Consider the following 22,612-nt stretch of genomic DNA (forward strand, 5'->3'; position numbering starts at 1 on the left):
CTGGGATAAAAGGACAGCAGCAGGATGGAGAACCATAGTAAATGGAGGGACAGTCTTGCAGCTCAGGCTCCTTGTCTAAAGAGGAAGCAGCTATTGGGGTCCACCATCAAAAAGGGAAATAAGGGCAGCGCCTATGGCTCAGTGGGTAGGGCACCAGCCCCATATACTGAGGGTGGCAGGTTCAAACTGGCCTCTGCCAAATTGCAACAAAAAAATAGCCAGGGCTCGGCACCTGTGGCTCAAGCAGCTAAGGCGCCAGCCACATATACACCTGAGCTGGCAGGTTCGAATCCAGCCCAGGCTCGCCAAACAACAATGATGGCTGCAACCAAAAAATAGCTGGGTATTGTAGCAGGCGCCTGTAGTCCCAGCTACTTGGGAGGCGGAGGCAGGAGACTCACTTGAGCCCAGGAGTTGGAGGTTGCTGTGAATTGTGATGCCACAGCACTCTACCCAGGGGGATAGCTTGAGGCTCTGTCTTAAAAAAAAAAAAAAAAAAAAAACAGATTCAGACGTGTAGTTCTCTTAAACTAGGAAGTTGGAACAATGACTAGAAGGATTTCAGTAAAAGACACGTGCAAAAAAAAAAAAAATCTGTGTTTAGTCACAAGTTAAGTTTGTATACTATTTCAAATTATCTGAATAAAAAAAAAGAAGAGAGTTAAGTGCCAGGCCAAAATAATTTCCAAGAAATTAATCTGAATCTTTATATATCAGTTGTTTTAATGTTATCCCACAGTATAATACCAAGGTTAATAATTGATCATTTTTCATTAAACGTGTCAATATAAACGAAAAAATATGAACTATCATGTAATCAAAGTAAGTAAAGAGAGAAGAAGGAAAAAAAGTAATTTTCTTGTTAACTTGATTTTCTACGTCGTGATGATGTTCGCGGTTCTGTGTTTGTCTGTCTCCAGTCACATTATTTTTGGAGTTTTGGAAACAGAGACAAGCCCGACTGGAATACGAGTGGGACCTGGTGGACTTTGAAGAGGAACAGCAGCAGCTTCAGCTGAGACCCGAATTTGAAGCTATGTGTAAACAAAGGAAAATTAACCCAGTGACTAAGGTAGATTCTGAAACTGAAATGAGCGGCACGACCCCGGACACACTGCCATAGGTTGCCTCTTAAATTATACTTCACTATTCTTTCCAAGTATTGGCCAAAATATAAACCATGTAAACTTCTTTACTTGTTTCTGATATGTACATTCTTATGTGTGTGTGTGTGTGTGTGAACATTTTCAAACAGATACAAAAGTAGGTAGTAAAGTACAATGAACCCCATGAATGTGCCTAATTACCGATCTTCAATCATTTTTAAATTTGTGAACGATCTGACTTCCTTTATACTCCTAATTCCCTTGTGCTACTAGAGTATTTTGAAGCAAATCAAAGGCAACATAAAATGAAATATATAGGTTTAATAATCAGTGAGGAAGAATGGAAAATGGTGTGCATGCTGTGGGCTTGCTAGACAGACATGGAAATAAAACTGTTAATGTGAAAAAATTAAAATAGTAAATAGAGTAAAATGTAAGTCTTCTGAGTATTTGATTAGACCAAATTCTTTTTTTTAATTTATATATATATATTTTTATTAAATGATAGCTATGTACATGAATGCAATCATGGGGTACAGTGTGGTGTTTTCATATACAATTTGAAATATTTTCATCAAACTGGTTAACAAAGCCTTCATGTCCTTTTCTTATTTATTGTGTTAAGACGTTTATATTCTACTCTTAGAAAGATTCACTTGTACCCTTGTAAGATAAACCATAGAAGTGATCCCTCCAATCCCCCTCCCTCCACCCATCCCCATATTCTTAGGCTATAATTAGGTTATAGCTTTCATATGAAAGCTATAAATTAGTTTCATAATAGGGCTGTTAGACCAAATTCTTAACTGAGAAAATGGTCACATGTTCTTGTCTGAGTCATCTGATATCTTGTTACCTCATTTTTTTTTCACGTGATCATGGATGTTACTTTATCTTCACACATCAGAATCTTGGCTACATATTTTTAGAGCCCCTATTTTTCCATAATCTATAATTGCTGTATTGCCTACAGCTATTTAAAGAAGAATAGATCGGGCAGTGCCTGTGGCTCAAAGGAGTAGGGCACTGATCTCATATGCTGGGGGTGGTGGGTTCAAGCAGAGCCTTGGCCAAAAACAAAAACAAACAAACAAAAAAAAAACAATAAAGGGGAATAGAGTTCATCTTATACTCTCTTCGGTATAATTTCCTACACTGTTGAAGACATAATTTTTGCAGTACAACCCTCAAAATTCTTTCCACAGTTTAAACATACACTAAATGTTTATTATACTGCATTAAAAGATTACAAAAATATAGTAACTGAACAAAAGAGAAAAAACAGAAAATACGTTGACAATTTGGGTGGCAGTTTGAAATTAAGAAACTATATGAAAAGATATTGACAGAATAATGACATAATGTTTATTCCTATTTCATGAGATAAAAAGGAAAACAAAAGCAGCTCTATTGGCTTTGCCAAAAATTGACAGAAAAAAAAATCTCTATATATCGAATGCTTACCTCTGAAAGCAGAAAAGCACTATGTATTGATTTCCTGTGAATCACCTCCTTCACTTAGCTGTAAGGGTTTTAAAATCAAGGGACAGACTTTTTTGTAGTGCTTCCTCAGTGTCACAGCACAGCTCTCTGTTTTGGGAACACAGGTGCATGCATACCCCCAAGAAATATGCAGATGCATGCACGAGCACACACACGCCTTGAGTGGACACACCTGCACACAGTCACATAGTGGCACTCACGCATGAAAATCTTGAAGTTCCATTGAACTCTCAGACAGCCCATTCTATGCACTGGGAGTTCTGATTATAGTCAGAACACCCTGCAAGTCTATAAAATACAAAGTGTTATGTAAAGAAATTACGTGATTTGGATCTCTGCTGACAACTACTTTTTACTTCTTTTGGGTAAAATCGACCTACCTCCTCATGTACCTAAGAGTGTCAACTGATATAATTAATATCTTCCATTAATAACTTTTAAATCTTGAAGGCAAAAACGTTGGGCTCCTAAGCGATGTGGAAAAACAAAGTTTATCCTATAAACATAAAGAACACATCCAATTTGATTCTAATGCAGAGCAATTAGAGAGCAATGCAATTCGATTCACTCAGAATAAAATCCTACCATCATTTATGCATCAGCCCTCATAATAGTCAGGAAACAATATGTATCCATTACATTTCATGTTATGTACGAGATACCTTAGCTAGGAGGCCTGAAGGTTTCTACTTCAAAAGAAAGAACCATTGCTGGAAGGCAGCTTTCCATGAGTAATAATGGGCCTTCGGGGAAGGTTGCTACATAGTTATGGGCTCTATAATTTGGATTGCTGCTTGGAGTCCCAACTTTGAAAGTAGATTTAAATTTTTTCATTTATTTTTTTCAATATTACAGGAGCTGGAACCCCACATGCCCCTACGGTCCCGTATTCCATGGTTCCTGTGCTCAATAGCCACAGTAGTGTTATGGGTGAGCATGTCTTTAACCTCTGTTCTCTCTTTAACAGGCAATTAGGATGATCTCAACAGTTTCACCTGCCATGGCTCTTGACTCTTTCTCTCTCACCACCCTGGTCTTTATCTTGGTTACTTCTCTTACATAAAATAGACTATAATTTACATGAAATTTTCCGTACTGAACTCTGGCAAAAGACCTAGAGGAGGAGAGGAGTGCTTTGTTTGAGAGCCTGTCCCTCTGTGCCTCACAACATCTCATTAAGTGACCACTTGAAATAGTAACAGAATAGCAAATTTACTTGGATGACAGACTCCTTGGTCAGTTTCAGAAAATTGTTCATCTCTGTCTCCACTTAAAATACCTGCACAAAATGAATTAATCCCCCCCCCTTCAACTTTAGTTCATACTGTTACTGAGATAAACAAGAAACTGTTTCTGCTCCTACTTGAATAATTTAATTTAATTTTAAGGAGTACATCACATTGTGAGGGAGTCAGGTTTTCTAAATTCCTTTTAGCTAGTAGATTTCTCTACCTTTATAGTCTATTCCCTGCCTTCCCTTTTTCAAATGTGTGCCTTTAATTTTTGGAAAATTCATCTGACAGTTTAGAATATTGAAACACACATAATTAACAGTTATAGAATATAATTTAATATCACCAGGCCATAAATCCTATTCTTTATCTTTAATATTTTTGTTAAAGCTATTATTTTCCTATTTTAAAAGAGTTAGTAGAGGACCGGGTGCTGTCACTCATGCCTATAATCCTAGCACTCTGGGCCTGAGCTCTACTGAAAATAGAAAAATTACCCAAGTTTTGTGGTGGGCACCTGTAGCCCCAGCTACTGGGGCAGCTGAGGCAAGAGGATTGCTTGAACCCAGGAGCTTGAGGTTGCTGTGAGCTATGACACCACAGCACTCTATCCAAGGTGACAGAGTGGGACTCTGTCTCTAAATTAATTAATTAATAGAAATATGTTTTCTTAGATTATATAACCATCATTGAAGAGATGTGACAGAATAAAGGGGGGACAATAACCAATCAGGATGCTTTTTGAGAAACATTCTAGAGTATGGTCCCAGAAAGATTATTCTGTTTCCAATTTCTTGTTCTCATTCAATTTGACTCACTTCCTCAACTTTTAGAATAAAATTCTCTGATGAATGAAATAAAGCCATTTTTGTGCTTTTGCGATATTGGAAGAGTGCAAAATTGTATCCAGAACCTACATCAATATCTAAACTATCAGGTATTAGTGGCACATTAGACCAATAATCTTAACAGTCTGAGGAGAAATGAAATGTAATCGTCAATGTATTTTTCTTGGGCAAGTGGGTGATCTTCCTTCAACAGGCTTGACTACAGCTAAAAGCATGAGTCAGCAAACTGTTTCTCTAAAGGAGCCATATATATTTTAGGCTTTGTCTCCACACGTAGTCTTCAGCACAAAATTTTTTTGTATTTTTCTTTATAAGCTTTAAAAATGCAGAATAACAATCTTAACTTTAAGGGCTTTGTAAGGCGAGGCAAGGCCTTGGCCAGGATTTGGCCTGCTGCTGTCATTTTCCAATGCCTGCTAGAGGGTCAGCAAGGAATCTTTTGCTACTTTAGACTTGCCTGGTCCCGTGCACCTTATCTGTAACCCTTTTATTTTGCTGCCATCCATTTCCTGCCATCTATAGTAAAAGAGTCTGACTTGGTTTTCTTTGCACCCCAGGGCTGCTAAACTTACTAGAATGAGATGAACAGAATGATGAGCGTTTAGATGTGGATGCAGCTCAGAGATACAGAGACCCAAGTAACCAACCCTATGTTTCCCCTCCTCAGATGGCTCTCGTCCTCAGCAGCATGGTAGCTGTCATTGTGTACCGCCTGTCAGTCTTTGCGACATTTGCTAGCTTCATGGAAAAGGATGCATCCTTAAAGCAAGTCAAAAGTTTCGTCACTCCCCAGATAGCTACATCACTTACAGGATCATGCTTCAACTTTATCGTCATCTTGATCTTGAATTTCTTTTATGAAAAGATATCTGCCTGGATTACAAAAATGGGTAAGCTAGCCAAACCATTAGTATGACCCTGAAAAGGGGTTTCTACCAGTGCTAGTCCAAGCATTTCGGATCATCTCCTAGGGAGGTCATTTTCCAGGGATACATTTTGAGGCAGTTTGCTCAGTGGGTAGCCCCGTAACTTGATAGTCACATTCAGAAACTGAATTCCATTATAATGGAAGCAGGAACAAGATTTGTATGGGACTCTCTAGATCTTTGTGAGTATCCTTGCCTTAATCTTCCCTTGACAAGTCCAGTTGAATCCTAAGGAAAATGTTCACTCTACTCAAGACCCAATTTTTACAAGTGTTTTACAATTTTTATATAAGTTTTAAATACACTTACAATTTGTAAATATACACTTACAATTTTTCAAGTGTATGATTCTAGAAGGCAAGAAGCCATCGACGTGATAAACACAGCAATGAGTGCCTTTTAAGTAAATTAAACTTTAGCACTCTTCTTTTCAGCTGTTATCTCTTAAAACTTGAATGATTTTCTTGTTAATATATTACTATCCTCTAAATCTACGAGGGAAAGTGAAGGGGGTCATAGGGGAAGTAAAGATTCCGTCAGAGAGAGAAGTCTTCTTAGTGAAGAGCTGGAATGAGATCTAGAGATTCCACGTAGAGCGTCAGCCTCTTCCCTGAGCGCTTCCTCGGGAGTTGAGCTCCTCCTCTGAATCTGCACCCCGACATCCTCCATTGGCAAGCAAAAAGAGCACTGGGAAGTCACCTTCATGACATACTATCTTCAAGTTTGGAATTCCCGCTCTCAGTTTTACCTTTCTCTGCTAGCAGCAGCAAGAAAATGACAGTCGATAAACTGCTTTAAACGTCACAGCTCTCTTCGGTGAGAAAAATCACGGAAGGTTACTTTTTTTTTTACTAGAAATGCAGCTAAATTTTATTAAAATGGAGTCGTTATCTGTGTTTTTAGAGTAATTTGTGTTACTATCCCGTACTTCTGAAAATGTCATGGATTTGGCTGGTTCAGCTGGTGCTCTTGGGAAAACCTCAGCTCAGAAAAACATGTCTTGCCAGGGGGGTGGCTGATGCCTGGGAAGTGGAGGCAGGTGGATTGCTTGAGCTCAGGAGTTGGAAACCAGTTTACTAAAAATAAATGGGCGTCTTGGCAGGAGCCTGTGGTCCAGCTACCAGGAAGCCGGAGGCAAGAGGAACTCTTGAGCTTAAGACTTTGAGGTTGCTGCGCTGTGACACCACAGTGCTCTACACAGGGTGACACGGGAGACTCTCTCAAAAAGAAAGAGAGAAAAGGAAGGCAGGAAGGAAAACATGCTCCCTTACTATTTTTGTGCCTCACCATGCTCTATGCGAGGAGAATTTAGCCTTCCCTTGTCTTGGAATTTGTTGAATGACAGATGATGACCAGGAGAGGACAAAGGGGTACGATTTTTGCCAATGTTTGCTATCACATTGTTTTCAAAATTAATATAGCCATTTCATTCCTGAGAGAAATATAATGTGGTTGGAGAACATTCCCAGACTTGGCATGAGTTTGCTTTGTTTAAACCAGAGAGAGAGAGAGAAACAGAGAGAAAGAAATATATATATATATATATATATAGAGAGAGAGAGAGAGAGAGAGAGAGGTGTGCCTGGTCTTTGTTTATGAGATATCATATGTTTGGATGTACATAAGGCTCTCCTGTCTTATATGAGTTTAAATTTTATGTTCTGACTGTGTGACTCACCCAGACAAGTACTTTGTGCCTCTGAATGTGATGGTGACTCCTTCCTAGACATTTTCAATGGTTAGATAAATACAAAGTGTCTAACAGAAAGCCTTCTACAATTGATATGGGTCTGGTGTTAACTTGAGTGGGGAGCATTGCTGTAGGTTCTCAGAATGACTAGATGTCCACTTGTTCCAGGGAGTACAAGTTCATGGAGAAACTGGAAGTTGCATTAAACCTTGGTGTTTTTTATTTACCAGAAATTCCTCGAACTTACCAGGAGTACGAAAGCAGTCTTACCTTGAAAATGTTCCTATTTCAATTTGTAAATTATTACTCGTCCTGCTTCTACGTAGCTTTCTTTAAAGGGAAGTTCGTGGGCTATCCTGGAAAATACACATATATGTTTAATGTGTGGAGAAGTGAAGAGGTAAGAACTCCCTGGAGAGGTGAGGTCTGTAGCTTTGGGAACTCAGTCTGTTTTTTGGGGGGGAGGGGACTCAGTCTTGACTCAATGTCTTCTCTGAGCTCTAACTCAAATGTTGTCAAGTCATTAGAGATGTCTAGACACAAACTCCGTCCAGAGATGAGTCCTATAATTTGATAGAATTTCTAGTTCCTTTTGGGTGAGAAGTTACATGGGGCCTGTGGTTTGGAAGTAAAATAGGAGCTATAAAATGAGCTAAGCAAGTTCTTCATTCCTGAAAGCTTCCTGCAAAGGAAAAAATGATTATTTTCTGCGCATCCAACCAGATCAGTAGTTTCCTGGATATACATCCAGTCACATGGAGAATACACCAACTCCTAACTTTAACCAGGACAAAAGGCTCAGACTTTTCTGAGAATCAGACCCCCAGAAATGCAATCAGATCCATCTAGTGCAGCTAGCCTGACACTGTTCTTCGGTCATGTTTGGAAAGTAGGTTAAATATCTCTTTGATCCCTCAATGTCCCCTTCCAAACAAAATCTTGAGATTTTAATCTTGTTAGGGTTTCTTTCAGTTGTTGCTGCTTTCCATCTTTCATCATTTACTTCTTTTTCCTCCCCTCTTGTTTCTAACTAGTGTGATCCTGGTGGCTGTCTAATAGAATTGACAACCCAGTTGACCATCATAATGATTGGGAAACAGATTTGTGGAAACGTCAAAGAGGCCATTTATCCGTATGTATGGCTCACAAGCTTTTTATTTGGTTTAAGTTACCGTGAGAGATTTCTTATAGAATAAGAGGAAATGTTTTTCTTCTTATGGTATCTTTGTTAGAAAATGGTTAAGCAACAACAAAAATTGTCTTTCATCTACAATGAAAGATCCATTAAGGTAATACAGGCTTTTATTTGTACTACTGTCTTTTGGTTCCACAGCTAGCAAGGTTTTTTAGATCTAATTTTTAATTGATAGTTAATAACTGCATGTATTTAGGGGATACGTTGTGATGTTTTAAATATGGCCCTTTAAAATGCATCTTTGTGACATGAATGAAGTTGAGGGTAAATAGTTATTTCTTCTTCGAAGATTTTCACTGGGAAATCTAAAGATTATATCCTGTTTGTCCATTCTACATATTGTATATTATTTCCTAAGACTGCTAAACATTGATTTTGCAAAAGTATCCACATATGTGCTTGTTTCAGCAGTACATATACTAAATTTGAAACAATACAGAGAAGATTAGCATGGCCCTTGTGCAAGGATGACATGCAAGTTTGTGAAACATTTCATATTTTAAAAAAACTGGTTATAAACGAAATGCTGGAGAACTTTTAGGTCAATACATGACAAGATTGCTCTCTGATCCCAAACCAGAGCAATAATGAATACATTACAAAAAGAAAAAACAAAAATGATAGTTGATTTCAGATATTGATAAACATTTTCATGAATAAAATAAGATAATCATAAAATCATAAGCTTGTGATCTTGTAGGGCACTTAGTTAGAAATGACAGTGACAGGGTTTCATAACCACAAGTACAGTATAGAGCAGTCTAAAGGTGCTTTCCTTAAGACAGGGGACTGGCCAGTTTAACTTTACTTGAAGCCAAGGTCTGAGTTTATTTTTCTTATTCGTGAAAGAGGGATGAAAATAGCCTCCTCCTCAACATACAACTCCACAGTGCTTCCTAGGGTTCAATTTCATATGCTGCCAAAGGAAGAACATGGACTTATCCTTACAAATGGTAATAGGTTTGAGCCAAGCCTACTTCTAGTTCCATCACATTCCTAAGGGAAATAACTCCAGATCAGCGGTTCTCAACCTGTGGGTCATGACCCCTTTGGACTGCATTAAAGGGTTGCAGCATTAAAAAGGTTGAGAACCACTGCGAGTCTAGATTGAGAACCCAGAGGACAAAAAGCAAAACCGGAGCCTACCTACAAACCCCAATTCCAAAACATACGATGAGCTTCAATTCTACAAAAGCTGTTAACGAAATTACCTGTTAGAAAGTGAGCTTACTCTAGCTCATGATCTAGCCAGAAGATTCTGGGAAAGCCCATAAAATAGTATATTGACAATACTAACAACATAAGGGAGGTCATAATGTAATTTAAAAGGATCAAGCTATTAAAATTAACTGTTAGGACTCCCGGTTCTAAATTGTTGGCATAGATGTAGGCTGGCTTCTCCCCCCCACCCCCACCACCACCACCACCACCACGTGCAAACACACAAAGACAAATATAAGCACCAGGATCATCACCAGCTACAACCCAGAGTTCAGGTATGGTGATGAAACAGTTCTCAGGGCCACAGAGAGGTGGAGAAACTCCGAGAAGATGGTGAAAGTAATGGATTTCCACTTCATGATGTGCCTTTCCCATCTTTCCAAGTGTGAACCATGCAAAAAATCTCTCCTTAACTCATGATTTCTACATCGGAAAAAGGGAAATTGAGGTGGCCAACCAGTTTCCCCACCTTCCTGCTCCTTGGCAGGTGATTTAACCTTTTCCTTAAGGTACCTTAGTGAGTGCCTGAAGGGAAAAATATCCTGAAGGATAGGCAGAGACAAATGGAGAAAGCGGGACTCCCATCCCCAGCTTGGAAAGCCTGCCCTGTATCTCAGCAAAAGATGCCATATTAAAGTGGCTACAGGCCATATGTCCCCAAGGTGCCATAGGCATGAACCCTTAGCCACTACCTAGTTATCTCACAACAATGGAGTTCGGGGCCTCCCAATTTGGGACAGGCAGGTGTTCTGACCATTTACTAGAGCTGAAGTGAATCGGGGTTAAGGCGCCATCTAGAGCCAAAAGGGGGGCAGCAGTCTAACAGATTCACTAAGGCAGATGATACGTTCAGTAAAAACCAAAAGGAGCTGGACAGAGAGAAAACCGAAATAAATCACTAACCCTTAAATGCAAAGACATGGACATATACCCTCAAGAAAAGACAGCAAGCAAGAAACAATGACCTCCCCAAACGGACAAAACAAAATCCATGACAAACTTCAATGTGATGGTGATTCTTGAGCTCTGACCAAGAATTCCAAAGTGCAATTTTAAGGAAACTCAGTAATCTCTAAGATAACACAGGAAAGCACTTCACATATCTAACAGATAAATTTAAGAATTATGTTGAAATAATGTAAAAAATCAAACCTTGGAACTGAGGAGTATATTTGCTGAAATAAGAAATTCTTTGAATTTCTCTTTGAAACAGAGGAAACAATCAGTGAGCTTATAGATTGGCTCTTTGAAAATACACAGACTATAAAAAAGAAAAAAAATAATGAAAAGAAATGAAGACCACCCAGAAAACCACACTCAGAAGACCAAACGTAAGCATTACATGGTGAGGAGGGAGTTGAGCAAAAGCAAGGGGTAGAAAGCTTATTCAAAGAAAGAATAACAGAAAACTTTCCAAAACTTGGGAAACATATGAACACCCAGGTATAGGAAAGTCTTAGAACACCTAACAGATTAAACCCCAGTAAGGCAAGGTATTTAATTTTCAAACTCTCAAAGGTCAAGGATGAAAAGAAGATTCTAAAAGCAGCAAGAGGCAAGGAGCTTCAGTTCTGGCAAGGGACTTCTCAGAAGAAACCCTATAGAAGGGGAGTCAGTGGAATGACATCTCAAAGTACTCAAACACCCTACAACCCAAGAATATTATATCCTGAAAAACTGTCATTAAGTTTTGAAGCAGAGATAAAGTTCTCCACAGACAAAAGCTGAGAAAATCCATCTCCACCATACCCATCATGTAAGAAATGCTAAAGGGAGTTCTGAAGTCTGAAAGAAAAAACATTAACGTACAAAAGGGAAATTCTAAAAGTTGATAAAATTAAGTGTATGGACAAACCTATTACTGTGTTTCTGGTGTGCAACCTACCCATAACTTTAGTACAAAATCTAAAAGACAAATCTATCTAAAACAGTAATAGCTACTGCAACCCATTAAGAGAGAGGCTATTTTAAAATGTGTAAATTGAGATAACCAAGAGTTATGATGAAGGGGTGGAGTTAAAGTGTACAATTTTCGTTAGGTTTATTAGTTTCTGTTATTCTATTTGTGTCCTAGTACAAATTTTCATCTCTTTAAAATAAATTGTTACATATATAATTATTTTGGAAGCCTCATGGTTATCACAACACAAACATCTGTAATAGATTCACCAAAAATGAAAAGAAACAAATTAAAACATAGCAGAGATATTCACTTAACTACAAAGGAAGACAATAAGGAAAAAAAAAAAAAAAGGAAGAGAGAATTTTCATTGCAACCAGAAAACAAGCAGCAAAATGGCAGTAGTGAGTACTTATCAATAATAACAATGACTGTAAATGTTTTCAGTTTTCAGGAACAAGAGTAGTTGAATTGATAAACAAAGAAATCCCAGCTATATGCTATCCTTAAGAAGCTTACTTCATCTGTAGACATACTTAGATTGAAATGGAAGGAATGGAAAAAGATGTTCCATGCAAATGGAAACAAAAAACAAAAAACAGGAGCAGTTAGGCTCATATCAGATAAAATAGACTACAGATCAAAGACTAAAAAAAATAAGAAAAGTCACTATATAATGATAAAGCAGTAAATTCAGCATGAGGACATACTGCAATGTAGTAATAGTAGAGGACTTTAACACCCCACTCCTAGTAATGGATAATCATCCTAAGCAAAAATCAGTGGAGAAACAGTAGAGTTAGATATGATAGTCCTAACTGACATTTACAGAACATTTCACTCAGCTGCTACAGAATTCACATTCTTTTAATCAGCAAATAAAACATTTTTGATCATATGTTAGGTCTCAAAACAAGTCAATAAAAATTCAGAAAAAAATAAAAATTATATCAAATGTTTCTTCTACCACAGGGGAATAAAACTAGAAATTAATAACTAAAGGAAACTTGGAAAATACACAAACACAGGGAAAGTAAGCAATATGCTCCTCAACAACCGATGAATCAATAACAGAATTAAGAAACAAGTTTAAAAATTCCTTGAAACAAGTTTACAACATGGCAAAATCTATGGAATACAGCAAAATATGATGGCATCATTGCTGAATTATACCAAATAAGTATAGAAGACCAAATACCAAGCCTACACAAACTCTTCAAAAAGAATGAAGGGAATGTTTCCAAACTCATTCTACAAGGCCAGCATTACTGTGATACAAACCATGTAAGGGGAGCAACAAATAAAGAAAACTGCAGGCTGGTATCAGTGATGAACATGGATCTGAAAGTCTCCAGCAAAATGTTAGTAAACCTAATGCAACAACATATTAAAAAGATTATTCAGTGTAATCAAATGGAATTCACCCCAGGGATAAAAGAATGGCTCAACACACAAAATCCTTAAACATTATACAAAATATTGACAGAATAAAAAAAAAAAAAGCTGTGTGATTATTTAAACAGATGCCAATAAAGCATCTGATAAAATTCAGCATACCTCAAGTGGGAGCCTGTAGCTGAGTGGGTAGGGCACCAGCCACATACACTCAGGCTGGCAAGTTTAAATCCAGCCTTGGCCAGCTAAACAACAATGACAACTGCAACCAAAAAGTAGCTGGGTGTTGTGGTGGGTTCCTATAATCCACAGGGAGGCTGAAGCAAAAGAATCACTTGAGCCCAAGAGTTTGAGGTTGCTGTGAGCTGTGACACCATGGCACACTACCAAGGATGACATAGTGAGACTCTGTCTCAAAAAAAAAAAAAAAAAAAACCACCATCCCATTATGATAAAAACCTTCATCAACATGGGTATTAAAAAAACATACCTCAAAATAGTAAAAGCCATCTGTAACACTCACAACTAGCACCATCATGCTAAAACAGGGAAATATTAAAGGCTTTTCCTCTGAAGACTAGAACAAGATAAGGATGCCCACTTTCAATACTATTATTTAACATAATGCTGGAAGCCCTTCTCAGGGCAATTAGGCAAGAAAAGGAAATAGAGGGCATCAAAATAGAAAAGGAAGGAGTCAAATTAGCCTTGTTCACAGACAACATGACTTTATATTACAGAAACCTAAAGACTGCACCAAAAAAAAAAAATGGTCAGAACTGATAAATGAATTCAGAATAATTACAGCTGGGTACAACATGAACATAAAAAAGTAGCATTTATAAATGTATAGTAGACCACCAGCTGATAATCAGACAAAGAAATTAAGAGACCATTTGCAGTAGCTACACAAAATATAAAAGACCTAGGAGTCAATCTTACCAAAGAAGTAACAGATCTGTGCCAGGAAACTTTTAAAATTCTGAAAGTAAAGAAGACTTGAAGAAATTGAAAGATATTCTATGCTCATGGATTGAAATAATCTTGTTAAAATGACAATATAATCCCAAACAATTTATAGAGTCAATGCAATCTCTATCAAAATACCAATGACATTCTTCACAGAAAGAAGGTATATATCTGAACATTTATGAGGAACCACAAAAGACAGCAAATAGCCCAAGCAACCATAGCTAAAAGAACAAAGCTATAAGGCACCACATTACCTGACTTAAAAAATGTATCACAAAGCTATAGTAACCCAAACAGCATGGTACTGGCATAAGAAGACATAGCCAAATGGAGAACCCAAATGTAAATCTACACATTTATACCCAACTCTCTTTAATAAAGGCACCAAGAACTTACTATGGGGAAAGAACAGTCTTTTCAGCAAATGGTGCTGGGAAAATTATGTAACTATATGCAGAATAATGAAACTATACCTGTATCTCCTACCACACAAAGGTCAATGGATTAAAGAGTTGAATCAAAGAAATGAAACTATGAAAGAACTACAAGAAAACATTGAAGAAATGCTCCATGACGTCTGGGCACAGATTTTTTTGTGTGTGTGTGAGACCTCAAAAGCATAAGAATCAGAAGCAAAATTAGACCTTCCAATGACATCTGGCTAAAATCCTTCTGCACAGCAAAGGTAACAATCAACAAAATGAATAGACAAGCTACAGAATGGCAGAAAATACTTGCAAACTAACCATCTGAGAAAGGATTAATAACTAGAATATGTAAGTAACTCAAAAACTCAATAGCAAAAAAATAAATAAGCTGATTTTAAAAACGGGCAAAAGATCTGAATAGACATTTTGCAAAATAAGACATACAAATTTCCAACAGATATACAAAAAAATGTTCACATCATTAATCATCAGAGCAATGCAATTCAAACCACCCTGCTGTATTATTTCACCCCTGCTAAAATAGACTATATTAAAAAGACAGGCCATAACAGACACTGGTGAGGACATGGAAGAGGTGGACTCTTTATACACTGTTGGTTGGAATATAAACTAGCACAGGCTCTATGAGGGATGGTATAGACATTCTTCAAAAAAATGAAAAATGAAATTTTCATATGATCCAGCAATTTCAATACTGGGCGTATATACAAAAGAAAGGGAATCAGTACATCAGAGATATACCTGTATGCCCACGATTGTTGCAGCCCTAATCATAATAGCCAAAATGTGGAATTAACCTAAGTCCCCATCAACAGATGAATGGATAAACAAAATATGGTATATATACACAATGGAATATCATTAAGCCAGAAAAATAATGAAATTCTGTCATTTGCAGCAATGTGGATGGAACTGAAGGTCCTGATGTCAAGTGAAGTGAACCAAGCCCAGAACACAAATTTCACATGTTCTCATTCATATAAAGGAACTAGAAAAGTGGAACTTATTAAAATAGGGACTAGGTTGGAGGTTACCAGAGGCCAGGGCAAGGCAGGGAGAAGTCAGGGCAGGCGGGGAGAATGTAAATATATTTATTACTACTAACCTGTACACTTAAAAAATGGTAATGATGATAAATTATATATGTATGTTATGTTAGTAAAAATAATTGTTTAAATTAAATAAAATTAACCACAATCACACACAAAAAAAGGACAGGGAAATAAATAAAAACTGGCAGAAGTGAAAAAAGAGTAAGTGGAATACAAAAAGGAATCAATTATAAATAAATGAAAAATGGCACTTTAAATGAAAGGTACAATGGATTGTGACAATTCCAGGGTGCAGTTCTAGACTGAACACAGGTCTAGGGGGAAATGAATTAATGAATTTGAAAAGAGTACTGAAAAATCCCCACATTGTACAGTGCAATACAGACAAAATTTTAAAAAGTCATAGTAGATGTGACTTCCTTTTACTTAATTCCATGTTAATCTACTAATTGTTCCAACCAAAAGACAATAGTAAATAGTTGAGGAAATCATTCTTCAAATAGGTAATTACAAAAAAATTTTTCCCAAATGAAGAAAAATATGAGTTTCAGAAATTAAAATTAATTCTTAGTATGAAGCAAGATAAATAGAATTAAATTCACACCCAGGTTCATTAATGGTAAAACTACAGAACATCAAAAGTAAACAGGCAATCTTTAAAATCAGAATAAAAAGGTGGACCACCTTCGAATTAATGCTATCTAGAGATCTCCCATCAACAGCATTAGATGCCAGAAATCAGTAAAGTACTTTCAAGATTCTGAGTGAAAATAATGTTTACCTTAGATCTCCAGAACCAAGAAATACAGGGAAAGAAAGATATTTTTAGACATGAGAAGAGTTTTGGTTTATACACTCTCATGGCAGGCACCTCTGAAACATACAGTTGATAAAGAACAGAATACCCGGTGAATCCACTCAGTGTAAGAAAGATCGGTTAGCTCAGAATTTGTTAGCTACAAAAAACCACAAAAATAAAATCATTTGGCATTAATCTAAAGCGCGTTGGATTTGCATGCAGAAAACTGTAAAAGCCTGATGAAAGACATTTTTAAAAAATATATAGGCAGAAATACCATGGTCATAGTCAATTATCCCCAAGTTGATATAAAGAATTATTGTTATTCTAATCAAAATATCAGCAAAAATTTTGTAGGCATAGCCAAGTGGATTCTAAAATTTATATGGATGTTCAGGGAACTAAAATAGTCAAAACCAGTGTGATGAAAGAATAAGATTAGAAGAATTATATGAGATAATTCAAGATAATCCAAGAATTATCCTACTTATCATTAAATGATACTAATCAAGCCTGTGGAATTAGTGAAGAAACAGTTACCTAAATCAATGGAACAGAGTGGAAATGATAGAGATTGAAAAAATTCATGCTCTATACAAATAAGGCCATTTTGCCTTTGACAGGGGTACGAAACAATTTTTAAAGAAACTGAAATTAATAGTCTTGATAGGAAGTCGTGTTGGAACAATTAATCCATATGCAAAATAAGAAACTTATGTGAACACTTCATTCAAAATGAACTCAAAATGGATCATAGATGGTAAAACTATTTTTTTAAATGGTGTTGGAACAATTGGAGTACATATGTGAAATAAAAATTAATGTACACCTCATTCAAAAATGAACTCCAAATGGATCATAGATGGTAAGACTATTTTTTAAAAAGGAAGGAAGTGGTTATTATAAAGCTTAAGATAATAGTTACACATATGGGAATTGAAGAATGTGTAAATGGAATAGAGTACCCAGAAGGGCTCTGGAATTTCTAGTGAAGTTCTCTTTCCATCATGACTTCAGCTATTATAGTATGTCCTCTGTTAGATATTGGTTCAAAAGTCACAGGTGGTGTTGGCCCAGGTGGGTGGATTGCTTGAGCTCAGGAGTTAGAGACCAACCTGAAGACCCCGTCTCTACTAAAAACAGAATAAATTAGCTGGGCATTGTGGCAGGCCCTTGTAGTGCTAGCTACTTGGGAGACTGAGGCAAGGGTCTGCTCAAGATCCAGTGTTTGAGGTTGATGTGAGCTATGATGACACCAAGGCACTCTGCCCAGAGTGACAGAGTGAGACTCTGCCTCAAAACAGAAAAAAAAAAAAAAAAAGAGTTTAGGCATATGTTCAGGGCTTATTCAATTATGATTTGTTTCTGTTATAAAACAAAATTAGATCTCTACCTAAAACAGAAAAAAAAAAAAAAAAAAAAACCACCTAAACAAACCAGAAAACAAAAGTCACAGGTGCCTTGGTCTCTATGTGTTTGTTAGAATATAAATAGTATATAAATGTTCCTTTTAATCCACATTTGCTGCAGTACTTCAGATTATCTTATTTATTAATTTTTACCAATTGAGTAGGTGCAAATGATATCTGATTTTGGACTTATTTTGGCTTTCCCCAGTTTATAACATGAACAAGAGTTTTTTGGGTATATGTGCTTCCTTTTCTTTTCTTTTTTTTTTTTTTTTTTTTTGAGACAGAGCCTCAAGCTATCCTTTTCAATGAAATGCTTATTCATGCGTTTAACCATTTTCCTACTTGGCTATTTAGCTTTTTCCAATTGATTTGTATGAATGTTTTTTAACATCCGATTACTTTTTTTATTTTGGGGTTTTTCTTTTATGATTCCATGTGTTGGAAGTATTTTATCCTAATGTAAATTTTGTCTTGATATTTTTAAATAATATCTTAAGGTTACCATTTCTCCACTTCAGAATTACTGACATTTTTGGCTGGAAAATTCTTGGTTATTGGGCAGAGGGGTGGTGCAGGGAGCATGGTAGAATGTTTAATAGTATCCTTGAACTCCACCCTCTTGATGCCAGCAGCCCACCCCTAACCCAGTAGTGACAACTAAAAATATCTCCAAGCATTGAAAATTTCCCCTTATGGCCAAAATTACTCCCACATGGGAGCATTAGATGGACAAAGGACATAATTTAAATATGGTCTGTTATATCAATCTTTTCTTTTATAGGTTAGCATTTTTAAAACCTTGTTTAAGAAATCTTTCCCTATCCTCAGAGGAAAAATATATTCTCATATACTTTAAATTTTTAAAACATTTTAAAATTATTGTCTTTGACTTCCAAAATTTTAATATATATGTAAAGGATTTTCATGTTTCAGGTGAGGTAAAAATCCCATTTTTTACATAGATGTGTACACATATATAATATATATATATACACACACATATATATACATATATATGTACATATATATATAAATTTTTGTATCAGTTTAAAAATCCTTCTATGCTGGCCATGATCTACAGTATCATTTATGCCATATACCAAATGCAGTGCTATTTACAGTTCTTCATTTTGTTCTAAGATTTATTTTTACACCACTGCTAGGATTTCTTCTTAATATTGTTTTATAATTTGTATCCCTTAGGGAAGGTTTTATCAAGTTATTTTCCATCTAAAGAACTCTTTTGGCTATCCTTTTGGTCTTCTAAATTTTAGAAGCATCTTACCAGATTCACAAAGAAAAACAGTCTGGCTTTTTTTTTTTTTTTTTTTGAGACAGGGTCTGCTTCTGTCTCCTGGGCTAGAGTATAGTGCTGTTATCATAGTTCAATGTGCCCTCAAATTCCTGGGATCAAGCAATTCTCCTGCCTCAGCCTCCTAAGTCATTGGGACTACAGGTGTGCACCACTATTCCCAGCTGATTTTTCTATTTTTTGTGGAGACAAGATCTTGCTCTTGCTCAGGCCAGTCTCAAACTCCACTTCGAGCAGTCCCTCAGCCTTGGCCTCCCAAAGTGCTAGGATTACTGGTGTGAGCCAATGCACCCAGCCTATTTTGGATTTTTGATTGAAATTATACTTCAGTTATTTCCATATGAATAATTATCACTTTTTATAATATCAAATCTTATATTCAGGGACAATTATTTTGGATGTCAGTGACTTCAAATGAAGATTTTAAACTTCTGCGTAAGGTCCTATAAATATTTTATCACATACATGTCTGGGTATTTTTTATTTGCTATTGTAAATGACATCTTTTTAAAAACTGTTTTCTGCTTATGTATTGTGGGTATGTAGAAATCAAATACATTGATAACCCTGTTATAATAAGTTTTCTTTATATCTAAATAATCATATATTTCTCCTTTATTTCTAATGCTTTTGCCTGTTTTCCATCCTTCTGTACTGACGACAATGTACAGTAGAGCCTTGAACTCGATCATGAAATTTCTTATCTTGTTCTGATTCTAAAGCAAATTCGTCTGTTTTTTCCCTGTTAAAAATGATGTTAGCAGGTGGCACCTGTGGCTCAAAGGAGTAGGATGCTGGCCCTATATGCTGGAGGTAGCAGGTTCAAACCCAGCCCAGGCCAAAAACCACAAAAAAAAAAAAAAAATGATGTTTGCCCCAGGGTTTTGGTAGATCATTGCCTTCTATTTACTTTTCTGTCATAGGTTTTAACAGTTGCTTAAAATATATGAAATATATGAAATGCATTTTTCCGCATCGATTGAGATGATTTTGTATTTTTCTCCTTAAATCTATTTGGACTATTACATTAATTGAGTCACTAATTTTACAAAAACACTTTATTATTCCTCAAAGTAATCCAATATTACCATGATTTTTTTGTACACCTCTGACAATTGCAGATGTCCAACATGACTTGAGTATTATGATTTTAGTACAGTTTTTTCCAGTCTTAAAGTATGTATACCTTTTTTGCCCCCCCCCCCGAAGTACGGGACTTGAATGGTGGATATTTGTTTAGGGTTAATGCATTTATTTTCTCTGCATTTCCTTTCTGGTAACATTTTTCTATTCTGATCAACTTCCTGATGCCTTGTATTTCTTCTGAGGATCATCACAATATAAAGGTTATAATTAGTCCTCCTCATGACACTCTTTTCCACTTGCTTTTTAACTGAACTGTCTCGGAGTGAATGTAGTGCACTCAGAATGTACTCGGACTCAGGATTGTCTTATTTTCTGAAGCACTCTCCTACAGAACTCTTCACCTCCATTTCCGCTTGTGTTGTAAAAAGAGCACTAGAGTGTGATTTGAGCTGTATCTGGAGTCATATGTGATCCTAATTTATTTAACCTTTCTTTCTGTCAATTACTATCTTTAACACTCTGGTGGATTCTCTGACCTTTTTCTTTTTAGCACTGTTTCATGCTCTATTCTTATCATTTACAACAGGCTAGTTTTGAATTGGTGGAGACGCCGAAAAACTCGGACCAACACTGAGAAACTATACACTCGATGGGAGCAGGATCATGACCTGGAATCTTTTGGCTCCCTGGGTCTATTCTACGAATATTTAGAAACAGGTAATTTTCAGCTACTATTCCAAAAGAGTCAGAACAGAGTCAGTGTGAATAAAAAGATAGAAAGAGTGGGGGAGGTAGCTCTGAATGATTCTTTCTGCCACGCACATATCAGGTGTTCAATACATCATTGAATGGTTGTTTAAAAAACAGATGGATGGATATGGAGATGATTGGGTCATTATTTCCCTGTCCCAGCCAACAGAATACAAAAATAAAGTTTTGTTTCACAAAGTCTTGGAGATAGTAGCCTATCAATTGAATGTTAGTATTGTTGAAGCAAATCAAGACTCGCTTTTTAACACCTGTCTCAAATTAACTTTAATAGTTATTTCTCCTTTTGTTTTCCTCAGTAACAGCTCAGAGAGAAAATTAGTTGGAAAACCTTTCCAGAGGGCGACATGCATTTAGTGTATGTTTTTATGTCAGTCTGAAAATAAGAAGGATACAAGGTATTATATAAAGAAGCCTAAGCTGAACTCAGGAAATGCCTGAGATAGTTCAAGGATTGAATAGAGAAGAAGCTTTAAGGACAAATTGTAGGAGAGATAGTGCTGGGGACTACTTAGGTAGCCTGTTCTGGTAGAGTTAAAGAGGACAGTTTTCCTAACTTGCTCTCAACGCTTGCAACACCACAGTGAAATAAATGAGATGACCTGAAACTGTTAGTGATTCGCCAGTGTAATAGATACATGTGATACGTGGATTGAAATGGGTAAATTTAGGATAAGTAGCAGTCTAATTGATATAGCTTTGGTTGTAAAGTTAGGTAGCCCTTGCTTTTGGAGTGATAAAACTATAATTTGTAATTGTGTAAATTTCAAATGAATTTGCACTTGCATGAATCAGAGATTACTACTGAAATTAAAACATGAAATTAAAGAATAGCAAGATTAATTGCTGTTAAGATATTGAGGCACAACTATATTAATTTAGTCTAGAAACGTTGCCTATTTTATCTCTAATTTTTAAACAATTCTTCAGAGTAGTCATTATTCGACATTTTATGTTAGAGGATTGTGAAATTTGGATAGTTGAGTAAAACTTCTATGGGCCACAAAGATTTTAGGCAGAGATTAGAGATTCAAACCTAGAAAATTTAAGTTGCTTCTACATAATACTTCCTGGTTTTCTTTTCTGTCTTTTTGTTGAGTAGAGAAGCAGGAAAGGAGGGAGTTAATATGTATTAACATATGTTCTTTTTTTTTTTTTTTGCAGTTTTTGGCCAGGGCCGCGTTTGAATCTGCCACCTCTGGTATATGAGTATATCCCTATTCCTTGAGCCACAGGCGCCGCCCAATATATGTTCATTTGATAACAAGACTGACTTAGTCTTATGAGAAAAGCTAAAATCCAGAAATATTGGAGATGTATTAAAAATAGAGGGCTAACAAAATATTCTTTCTTTTATCCTTTAAAGGAAAACCATTCCCATCTCTCTTTTTTCTTTCCTCCCTCCTGTGAGAAGCCCAGACTGTCAGTGGCACAGATTCTTTTACCTGATGTATTATTGGAAACAGAAGAACAAAAATGAGGAGAGAAGCCATTTTACACAGAAATAGTCTCTGTTCAATCTTCATAAGGAGGGTGGCGCCTGTGGCTCAAGGAGTAAGGCACAGGCCCCATATGCCGGAGGTGTGCAGGTTCAAACCCAACCCTGGCCAAAAACTGGAAAAAAAAAAATCTTCCTAAGGAGAGAGAATAAAATTTTTTTTTAAATATGTTAAGGTAGTATTGAGGACCAGGACCTTAACCAATATTTTATTCTAGAAAATGTATATATTGTTCCCCATATACAAA

At 36.4% G+C, this 22,612-nt stretch overlaps 1 protein-coding gene and 1 non-coding gene across 2 annotated transcripts in view; both read left to right on the forward strand.

The window, feature by feature from the left end:
• The window catches only part of ANO5 (anoctamin 5), a 100,413-nt gene that overhangs the window by 69,936 nt on the left and 7,865 nt on the right, over positions 1-22,612 (forward strand). Inside the window, exons 12-17 of the mRNA XM_023519589.1 lie at positions 921-1,072; positions 3,465-3,539; positions 5,357-5,579; positions 7,536-7,705; positions 8,340-8,437; positions 20,685-20,815. Coding sequence (XP_023375357.1) covers positions 921-1,072; positions 3,465-3,539; positions 5,357-5,579; positions 7,536-7,705; positions 8,340-8,437; positions 20,685-20,815 — 849 coding nt within the window. The remainder of the gene's footprint in view (positions 1-920; positions 1,073-3,464; positions 3,540-5,356; positions 5,580-7,535; positions 7,706-8,339; positions 8,438-20,684; positions 20,816-22,612) is intronic.
• LOC111724443 lies at positions 8,896-9,002 on the forward strand. The gene has a single exon (XR_002772742.1). It is a non-coding gene; the product is annotated as a U6 spliceosomal RNA (small nuclear RNA).

Source organism: Otolemur garnettii, unplaced genomic scaffold, assembly GCF_000181295.1.
Source record: "Otolemur garnettii isolate 467f Iridium unplaced genomic scaffold, OtoGar3 scaffold00001, whole genome shotgun sequence".
Classification (NCBI taxonomy): domain Eukaryota; kingdom Metazoa; phylum Chordata; class Mammalia; order Primates; family Galagidae; genus Otolemur; species Otolemur garnettii.